This window comes from Crocodylus porosus, unplaced genomic scaffold, assembly GCF_001723895.1.
Source record: "Crocodylus porosus isolate Cpor-Errol unplaced genomic scaffold, CroPor_comp1, whole genome shotgun sequence".
Taxonomy (NCBI): domain Eukaryota; kingdom Metazoa; phylum Chordata; order Crocodylia; family Crocodylidae; genus Crocodylus; species Crocodylus porosus.
In genome coordinates, this window is record NW_017728906.1 from 41838603 (window position 1) to 41849459 (window position 10857).

Here is a 10857-nt window from a genome sequence, read left to right on the forward strand (position 1 = left end):
GTAGGCCCAGCACTCTTTCCTGCTTATGCAGGGGGTCGGACTCGATTATCTATTGAGGTCCCTTCCGACCCTAGCATCTATGAATCTATGAGATACTTTTACCGAAATTGCTGTGAAACACTTTGATAATTTCCTTGCTCTTCACAGAGCAGCAAAGGTAAGGAACTACATAATGTGTCTCTGACCCAAGTCATAATTAATGGTTTATGTTTAAATCCAGGTTTATTTCTGGCCAATCTACCATGCAGCTGTTTTAATTGCTAATGAATTCTTCTCAATGTTATTATATTCAGAAGAATATTCTTATTATAGGATAGTGACTAGCGTATAATGGAGTTTTATACAGTGAACAAATAAAGATACTGAACAAAGTGCCATAGGTTATGGAATTAGAGTCTGATTCCAATCTTGAAGGAAGTGGACAATCATCACTTTCCCTTTATCAGCCCATTTCTGTGGTGACTGATTTCAGTGCTCACCTTTGTTGTTATTGAGGCAGTAGGGTTGTACTTCCTTTTATAGATTGCTGAGAGGTGACAGGTCTCAGATGCTAAAACATTCTTCCCTTTTTAATGACAGAGTGGAATTGAAGACCTAAAACAAAAACAAGAAGCAGCAGCTGAAAATATGATTCAAACCCAGTTCAAAATGGAAAGAATTGTCTACCGCCAGGACAGACTTTACAGTGGAGATTTAGAGGAAGCTAGGAAGCTTCCTCTATCTGCTCAGCGTTTCTATTCCCCTTACACTCTGGATTCCCCAAAACAGTATTCTATTAACAAAATGACTTATCACTTGACTGCATACTTCAAGGTAAGTCTTTCTCTTTTCTTTTCCAATAAATCTTGCTTTGTAAAAAAGATATACTCATGGAAAAAGCAGGGAATCTAAATAAAGGGAAGGAAGTCTTGTGGCAAATACTGAATTGGTAGCATGCACAGAAGACCTATGCCCATAAAGAACATTCAAAACGTTCCTTCTTATTGCTTTTTGGTGCTTGTTCTCACTGTGGTTCAAAACCTGCAGTGAAACATAGGGTAATCACTTGCAGCTAGGCCTCATGGTTGTCTAACTGCTAAGAGTAATACTATATTTGGAAATCGTATGCTATGGTCATTCTAGGGTAGAGATACTGGAGACAGATTTAAATGAACCAGCTTGGGGTATGTTAGCAAAATATATGTGACAGTACAAAGGTCAATAAAGGCTAATTTTACTCTTCTGCGTTTTATGCGGCCAGGGCTAGACTGCATAAGCTTATGTAGCTTAGACTGTCTGGCTTAGTAGGTAGGTTACCAGAAGAGGGACAGAGACAGAGGCAGAATCCAAAACAGAGGCCAAATCAGGAGGTAGGAATCAGGACCAAGTTACCAGATATAAGGGGTACCAAATCCAGAGGCAGAGTCCAAAGTACAGGCCAAGTCAGGGTTCAGGAGCCAGAGACCAAGTTACTTGATCCAAGAGGAAATCCAAGAAGCCAGAGTCCAGGGCGAGAGCTGAGCAGGGTCAGGAAATCAAAAAGCACTGGGTCAGAGAGGCTTACCAGAGCAGACCCCCAAAACTGTTGGCCAGCCTGCAATCTATGGCCCCAGGTAGAACCAAATGGGGGAGGCCTCTCCCCAGTGGCCAACCAAGAGCTCCAAGCAGTGGCCAGCCAGGACCACCAGCTGGAACAGGGCTGCCAGGAGACACCCCAGGCAAGTGCAGCCAACCAGGAAGTCAGCCCAAGCTGGGCTGTCTGCCAGGGCCCCTAGCAGCTTGTTCCAGAAGCTGTAAACTAAACAGCAGTAGTTTCTCTGTGTGTAGCATAGGCAGACCTGAATTTCAATCTGGTAGCAAGTTAAATGGAGGGAAACGTCTTATTTTAGTGAAATATACTGTTATATTCCCAGCCTCAGCTAAGGAAAACTCTAAATATGGTGTTTGTGAATTGCAGAATCCCATTTTGTATATTTTCTTGCACATCCTTCCCCCTTGATTTTAAACCTATGAATTCTCTTCTCTTCTCTTCGGGGACAGGTAATCGACTTACCATTCAAATTCCTTTAATTATTTGTTCCTATGTCCTCCAAGACTATGGTGAAACATTACAGAATGCTACGTTGCAACTTTTGCAAGATAAAAACCAGTTCAACATACTTCTTAAAGAGTGGAAAGACATGTCGAGTGACAGGATCAATTTGAGGGAAAGTATTAAACACCTGAGAGAAGCTCAACAATGTTTAGCAAAGTTCTCAATTTCAAGTAGCCATGCTTAAGCAACAGCACATCTTCTTTCATTTTTATGCCTGAATCATTGGAGTTGGTGTTCAGCTAGATGTAGGATTTTATTTTTGTATGGTGTGTGTATTTTTGCTGTAGAGACTCATTGAAGACTCCTGTTTGGTGAATTATCCTGAATATGTTAATAAATAGTTGAAGTGTATGTTTTGTTTTATATGGTGTGTCATTACTTCAGCCTCATTACTCTTTGGTCTGTCTTGGAAGCAGACAATACATTTCTGAAGACATATTAATAGGGGTTTTCATTAAGATATGCAATTTACTTTTATGGAATGAGACAAAACATTTAAAACCTTGTATTTAATTATGTTTAAGATTAGATTCATATCATTCAATCAGATGTGAACGTTCTGGGTCCAGGGGACCCACGGTTAAGGTTTGCTGGTGCAGCCATCAGCATTAGCTAATGACACAAAGGTGCCATGTTCAGGAGCCTACAGCAACATGTGGCCTGAGGACTGGATCCAACAGATCCAGGGAGCTGAAGGGCTTTATGCCTGTGCCCAAGCTGGGGCTAGGTAGTGAGGAGATTCACTGGCACTATGCAGCTTCACCCATATTGTAACTAGGAGGTGGGGAGGGGAGGGCAGAAGAGAGGCAGCAGCACTGCCAGCTGTCCACTCCAGCCCTGGCTCAGTTCTCCACCAGTTGGAAGCAGCATCCACACCACAGCTTGGGAGCATGGGGCTGAGAGAAGCAGCAGTGGCATGGGTGCAGCTCCTGGCTGTCTAGTGCCAATGCAGATATAGACAAAAGACCCCTGTTGCTGCTGCTGCACTATCAAAGCCACCTGTCCCAGGTCCAACCAGAGCCAGATTGTTGCAGCCCAAGGCTTATAAAGCGTGCTGGTTGCTGTCCTAGAGAATTTACAAGCTCCCCAGGAGCGGGAGTCACTTGGCTAAAGAGCTTTGGTGCAGGGGCTCAGGGCATGAAATCTTCAGCTCCTCTGGTGAAGATGAGAAATGCTAATTTCCTTATTCACAAATCAGAGTGAGGGAACATTTATTGTTAAAATAGCAATATTCAAATTTTGAGACCCTTGGGGAATCAAGAAGTTCTTCAAGTTAAGGGTTCTCTACCATAATCACCAAAATTAACTGAATTACCACATACAGGTGTCTCTTTCCTATTCATGTTTTCCTGTTTAAATAACTTTAGTCATTTGTTTTCTGTAAAACAGGATACAAATCATAGCCAAGTTACTGACACAATGACTGTTTTTGACTTTTCATGTTACCTTTCTCTTTGGATCAAAACCTAGTTCTCACTGATGATTAGGGACACATTAGTTTTTCACTTTCTGCTGACAATTCCCATCCTGGCCTAACTGCTCCTCTTCCTCCTCATGATACATAAAGCATGAGTCATTCTCAGTATTCAGTGATTTTCTAGCATTAGCATTTCCCATCCTCCTTTATAAAGCCATTTCATGGCCTCATCACCTTTGTTGGAGACCCTTCTGTATACAAATCTACCAGGTTCCCACCATACCTAGAGCAGGTGCTAAGCGTCATATTTACAGCATGGGAGGAGTAAGAAGATCTCAAGGAAGGTTTTTATTGGGTTGGGAGGTTCCCCTGGGGCAGTCAGTACAAGATTCTGCTGGACCGAATGTATTTGAGAGGGCCACACATATGTTCCTGTCAGTTAATGTGAGCGACACATGCTGAGCGTCAAGTGTACCTGCAGTTGCCTTGACATACTTGAACCACAGAAACTCCTGCCCTCCTGAGGAACTCCATGACACTTGTCCCTTCCAGTTCCTTCTTGCCTCCTTCAAGACTTATAGCTTTTCCTTCCAGTTGTCATTCTTTTTTTCTTTTCTTTTTTTCTCTTCTCCTCCTCCTTTACCTTTCCCTATCAAATTCTCGTCTCTTTCACTTGTTTTCAGTCCCTTACCCTTTCCTACTCTTCCTCTCTGTATTATTTTTCCCCAGAAGTCTTTTCATCCGCTACTTCTTGCTTCTCTACCCGTCCCTCCAATTGCTGTCTTTGTGGTATCTTTATTTTCCAGGACACTACATCTGAGTTTTGATTCTTTCAACCAAAGCAAACTCAATTGTATCAAAACTCAGTTATTGAGGATAAAAGAAAGAGGAACTTCTTGTATGAAGTCTGAATGATGAAAAATTGTATGTGGGTCATTTGAGGACACAAAGGGAAGGAGGGGTAAGATCATGAGCCAAAAACGAAAAGGGAATGTCTAGCAAGTCACTGGTAAAAGGAGTGTTCTTGACAAGAGCCAAAAAAAGATAGGACAAAACTTGCCAGTTATTTACTTATGCATTATACAGGGAGGTTTCTATTTATTTGCTGCTGAGCTTGCTCCCAGTTCCCTGAGAACCTGGTCCCAGATTTCATGTGTCAGGTGACTGTCTCCGAGCACCCACACCCTGGTCTCTAACACAGAGGTTCATCCTCATCTCCCAAGTATTATGCCGAGATAGCTACTAGAAGACCCTCGACTGAGCTCCTTGACAGATCAATATGCTTCAGCTCCAGCAAATAGCCTTATATTTCAGGAATAGAAAAGAAGTTAAGAGAAATATTCTTTGGACATATAGCCTGCAACTATTTGGGTAAACCTATCAGGTAACTGTGTGTTATATAACTCTGATATAACACTATTTAATCTTAATTAATTTTCTAAATTATTTTTAAAAAGCCAGGCAGGACTCATAGTAGAGATGATATCTTTTAGTAGACCAACAAGATTTTTGCAAAAAAAAAAAAAATCTTTAATTGCAAACTTTTGGGCACAAACACCCTCCATCAGGCATTGGAGAAAAGACTGTAAAAGTTCTCTTGGGTAGAAATGAAAGTTCATCTTTCATAGCATTTCACAGGGGAGTCAATAGATGGAAAATTCCTCTGGGCAGTCAGTTCATAGCTGGTATGAAGCCTCTCACCTCCTGTGAGGATCTGTGATGTTGCAAAAAAAGTAGTATTATATCAGAGTTATATAACATACAGTTACCTGATAGGTTTGCACATACAGTTGCAGGCTATACGTCCAAAGAATATTTCTCCTAACTTGTTTTCTGTTCCTGAAATTGTCCTTAGACCTGGCTATGTCCTTAGACCAACACAGCTACAACCTACACCCCTGTAACAGTATGACCCTGCACTTCTGCACCAGGGTCTGTTACAACTCCCACAGATTGACCCACAGAGTGAAAGAACTTCATGTCCATCTTCAGGTTCTCTCATGTATACATTGCAATCACTCCTTTTTAGCTAATGGTACAAGAAATCACAATCCCGGTTTCTAGAGATGCCATGTTTTTATGTCAGTATCATGAGTTTTGGTGGACTGATGCATTGTTTTCAAGTGGTTGTAGTTGGCACTACTTACTTGGAGAGTACCTAAAAGGGAAAAGCATCGAGGCTTTGGCAATCTTGCACTAAAGCAAGGTTGGGCAGCCTGTAACACATATGCCGCAAGTGGTGTAGGCTGCCTCCGTGTGTGACATGTGGCAGACTGGGGAAGGAACAAGCAGCACAGTGGCAAATGGGGCAGAAAGCAGAGCAGCAGATTGTCAGGAATAAAGAAGCAGAGTGGCCCTTGGAGTGGGTGCAGACTAATATGCAACATGCCTGCCAAAAAGGTTGGGGACCACTGTATGAAAGTATCTATAATTGCTGCATCTATCACTTTTATGTACAAGTTGCTTTAACCATGGATGGATACAAGATGTGAGATTAAGTATAACACGGATGTCGAAAACAATTGAATGTTTCAAGTCCCTGGAAAATTCCATAGAGGAGGAGAAGGTATGGCACTATAAGTTCCCTTCTTCATTTAGTTTCATTTCTCTTGATTACCTGTGGAGAATAATAAGGAACTTGATGGAGAGGGATGAGAAACTGAAACATGATCTACATAATTATCTCATAGTTTCAATTCTCCTCTTTTCTGTCTGCGCTGTGGGTGGAGTTAGGAGCTAAGAAAAGGGAATGCAATCTAGTGAACACTTTCACCTTGTCCAAGCTGCTATGCTGGTAAGAGTCTCTTTCATCTTACTTTTTAAGATAGTAATGTGTTTTAATAGCTGAATGTACCTCTACTAGCAGATACTACATAGAAATCCAAAACACTGAGCACAAGATTTCATCCTGGCTGGAATAAAAAACTATTAGCATTTTTATCAGCCAAGGACACAAAATACAGCCATTCTTTCTTCTTCTTAAGGCTGTTTCTGAGACAGTATTTTAACGTGTTAAAGTGTGGTGCATTTGTATAATATGAATTTGTGTGTTGAGGGTGCTAGAGGTTTTTTAGGAGTATTCAGCTTGATAGATAGGTAACACTAATTGTTTTCAGTACTGTGGGTACTATAGGAGGTCATTTATTTGTAGGGAAATTATATGAGGTTAGAAAGTATAACCTAGAACAGGGGAATTAGAGGCCAGACTTCTAAGGCAACCAGCCCAGTATAGCAAAAAGAATAGTGTCTCCTTTTGGACACACACATTTTCCATATCTCTGTTTGCTTGTATGACTGAAATAGGTTGTTTGCTACTTCTGTGAGCACTGCAGAGCCGGGACAACTACCTCTCCATGGTCACCAAAACAATGTAGTGGCATGCTATAATGGGGAAGTGTGCCAGTATGGTGAAGTAGCTGCTGGTCACATGTAGACACCCGTGCATGCTACATCGCTGTAGCAATGTAGCATCGTGTGTAGATGCACCCTATTTATAGCTAATGTTAAATTGTGTTTTGTCTTATCATTTTTCTGCTTGCATGAATTTCAGTATTTGATATAAATGTATTTTTGTATTTTTATTACATGGCTGGGATTGAGCAATATGGTGACGATTAAGATCAATGTTAGCCTTAGGCAGTACTGTTGCTACATCCAAGGAATAATCACTGAGAATTTGCACGGCTGTGCATATTGGCTGCATAGGTGAGCTGAGGTTCATCCACAAATATACACTGGAAACAGTCTAATCAAAGACTGGTATTTCTCACATTTGAAGAAAATAAGTGAGAGACCATACATCACTGTGATAATTGATAGCTAAGGATAGATAGATCAGAGGTGCACTGGTGCAGGTGCAGCTGCAGCCCTCTGATTCCTTATCCATGCAAAGTTTAAAAACAACTTTCTGACAGTGGGAGAAGCATTTCTAGCCATTAAATGGAAGTGGTATTATCTGACTAGCTCTGCACACTGATGAAGTACAAATAGCCATTCGTTTTCATTGATACAGCCTACTGATTTGATCTGATAAGGGACAAGACAGCTTGAGTATTTGGGAAATAAATGACAGGATAGTTTTGAATTTCACCATTGTTGTTACTGCTGAATGTTGGATCCACTCATGATAATATAAGGATAATAATAAGGGTATTATTTCAGAAGCAATAAGGAAGAGTTGTTTGACCAGGCCTTAATCACTATTCTGTGAAAAATTTATACACAAGACCCGTGGTTGCTATACACCTTCATCTAACAAAGGAAAAGAAGTAGCCAGGGAGCGTGCAATTGCTCACAGCCAGCAACAGAAGAACAGTCAACTACTGGACTCTTTGGAAACAGTCCGTCAAAAAAACTTTTCCAATAACATTCCAACCCCTGTCAAATACAGGTTTTGCAGCACAGTCCCCATCACAGCTCCGAGCAGCTCCCGCACTTACACTCTCAAGATCTCCCACAGCAGTAGCCTCACCTCTCTCAACAACTACACCACCTCCAGAGAGAAATAAGAGTATTCAGCAAGGGCTGGCCACAGTGCACCATATCGAATCCGAGAAAAAGGGAGATCAGAGAGAGAAATGCAGCAGGGGGAAATCTACCCTTCCGAAGAAATGATTACGGTAAGTCAAATATCTTGCACCTGTGTGGAACTGACAGATTCTCTGGGATGAATTCTCAGATACTGTAATTTAGAGCCAGATTTTGAATGGCTGGCTTTATTTTTGCGCATAGAATTTGCAGACACAAATCAAGTATGTTTCTCTCTTTTTGAGTGCAAACCTGGGCAAGGATCCTTCAAACAATTGTATGTGTAGCCCAGGTACACCCATGGGTGTGCCCTGTTGTCAACTGGATGGGATAGGTGGACAGACAATAGTGCTGTGAGAGGGAGGCTCTTATTTGGGTTCAGATCCCTCTATCCTCAGTAGAGCCAGGCCAAGCAAATGTTACTTAGCTATATACAGTTTATTGATTTGTAATATAAATATAAAATACACCTGAAAATAAATATTTACAAAGGATAGACAAAAAACAATACTCTAAAATAGTTGATGGTCTGGGAACTGACTGTCCTCTGGGGTATCACACCCAGCACCAACACCTGATAGGGAAACCCTATAACCAAGAAGCAAGGTGAGTCCCATAGTCACCCCAGTGGGAGGAGTGATAGATCCTGAAACAGGTAAGCATGGATAGGTTAAGGCATCACTTCAATAAACATATACAGGCAACCCAGCAGGTAAGCACAAGTCAGTCAGGTAACAATGCAGTAGGCACATACAGACAACAAAGCAAATAAACACAGGTAAGTCAAGGTACCATTTCAGTAAGCACACACAGGCAGCACCCAGGTAACTCAATATGAACATCTTAAAAAATACCCATAATTATATTAACATCAACATTATATCAATCACAAAATATGAGGTGCATTCAGTATCCCACAGGGTGTCCCATGGAGCCCCTCTCTTTTGAGTCCAGGCTTGGGCTCACCTCCCGGCAGAGGAGAAGGAAGGCTCCAGAATCTCCCCTCCCTCTGACAGCACCAGGCCTCCCTCCCACAACCCAGGACCCCGTATAACTAGCTCCCGCAGGGGCCTCTCCCGGGGCGCTGCCCCTGTGGGACCCACTCCCCAGCAACTCCCGCTCCCACTCTCCAGAGCAGTGAGGGTCATCCCCTGGATGTCGGTTCCCTGTGGCCTCTCCCCAGGAGTGCCTCCTGCTCCTCTTGTGGCCAGGCATCCCACTCTGGGTACTTGGGCCAAACTGTGCTGCCTCCTCCGGCTATCCAGCCTTGCACTGGGGGTTGTCCTCTCTCTGTGGCCCTGTGCACTGAGGGCTCTGTTGGCTACGCCAAGCAGCGCTGCCGCTGGCTCCAGCCATCTGGCTTCACGCCGGGGCTTCCCCAGGCCCCGCTCCCGGCACTGAGGGCTCTTTTAGATATGCTGAGCAATGCTGTTGGCTCCGGCTGCCCAGCCTCATGCTGGGATGCCAGGCCCAAACCGCCTTAAGCGGCTCCTAGGGCTGAGGCTCCATGCACCAGTCCGTGCACCACGAGGTAGTGCAAGTGGTCTTGAACCGCTTCCAGGGCTAAGGCTCCATGCACCAGGTTGTGCACCGCAGGAGCCTCCTGCTGCTTGAATCTCCAAGCAGCGTCTTCAGGGGTTCTGGGCGAATGCCCACTGGGCAGCTCTCCCCAACTCTTTAGGACCCCGCTCTTCTTGAGTCCCTTGATGCGTCTGCCCTGCATGCCACGCATGCTGTCCTTTTATTCTCTCCAGAGGCTCTGTCCCCAAAGTCTGCCGGACCTGTAAGGTGCAGTTCTCAATCAGGCCCAAGGCTCTTCTCCCTCTGCCCCACCCTGGGAAGGGGCAGAGCAGCCTCTCCTCCATTGCCTCCTGATTGGTGGGAAAGTCCCACCAATGGCTCAAAGCTCTTTCCAGCCAGCAAGCCAGGCTGCTACCAGCATGCCTGCCATATATGCATGCTTAATTTTACCTGTCTGAGTAAATTCCATTAACTGCTTTGTCGTTCTGTATGTGCACACATCTAAGCACGTGTGTAAATACTGTATTTACATGATTCCAAATTTAACATGGGAGAAACCACTCATCTTGAATTCAAGTACAAGGTTGCAGGGGAACAGGCAGCTGCTGTGGTCCCAGCCCCAGCGCCAAACCAGAATTGGGATTGATGCTACAGGTGCTATGCTCCAACAACACTGCCGCCCCACTCCAGCCTGGGGCACAGAGCATATGGTTGCTCCAGTTCTAGCCCAACCCAGTAGCAGTGCTGGCAGTGGCAGCTTCAGTCCAGGTTCAGGGTCCCAGCCAGAGTTGTCACCTCCACAGCATCTGGCCAGAGCAACCACATGCTGCATGCCCCAAGCTGGAGCACTGGTTACCCGAAGTAGTACTTAAGCATTTATAGCCAAATCTGATTTCACCTTTACACATCTGAATACCACGGAAGTGGCTTTTTTTTATACATATGCAAATTTTAGATTCTGCTTGCATCTGTGGCAGAATAGATCTTTCAGCTACACATTCATAACTGTGCTTTAAATGCCAAGATTTGTAGTTTCAGAAAAGACATGATTGCTTACTGTAGGACCCTAAAGAAGGAGATAGTGCCTGGCTACCTTTTAGCCCAATGGTCTAGTGCAGGAATACTCAACCCCTGGCCTGTGGGTCAGATCCAGCCCCTGGCACTGGGTCATCCGGTCTGTTGCACAAAGGCGGTTCGTTTCCTTGGAGGCGCGCAGAGATCACAGACACACAGACATCAGTCGGCACAGAAGGATGTATTTGTTTGCAAACAAGGTCAGAGTGGGGCATTGATGCCCAAATCAGCTTCTGACAAACTA

At 43.8% G+C, this 10857-nt stretch overlaps 2 protein-coding genes across 2 annotated transcripts in view; both read left to right on the plus strand.

Annotated features, from left to right (window-relative positions):
• LOC109324973 (interferon-induced GTP-binding protein Mx1-like) overlaps window positions 1-2437 on the plus strand; it is a 17778-nt gene extending 15341 nt beyond the window's left edge. The window contains 3 exon segments of the mRNA XM_019557112.1: window positions 95-157; window positions 580-813; window positions 1893-2437. Of these exon segments, the coding sequence (XP_019412657.1) occupies window positions 95-157; window positions 580-813; window positions 1893-2258 (663 nt within the window). The 3' untranslated portion in view covers window positions 2259-2437.
• A 5528-nt stretch (window positions 2438-7965) lies between these two features.
• The window catches only part of LOC109305836 (interferon-induced GTP-binding protein Mx1-like), a 24866-nt gene continuing 21974 nt past the window's right edge, over window positions 7966-10857 (plus strand). Inside the window, exon 1 of the mRNA XM_019528971.1 lies at window positions 7966-8110. Within this exon, the coding sequence (XP_019384516.1) occupies window positions 8069-8110 (42 nt within the window). The 5' untranslated portion in view covers window positions 7966-8068. The remainder of the gene's footprint in view (window positions 8111-10857) is intronic.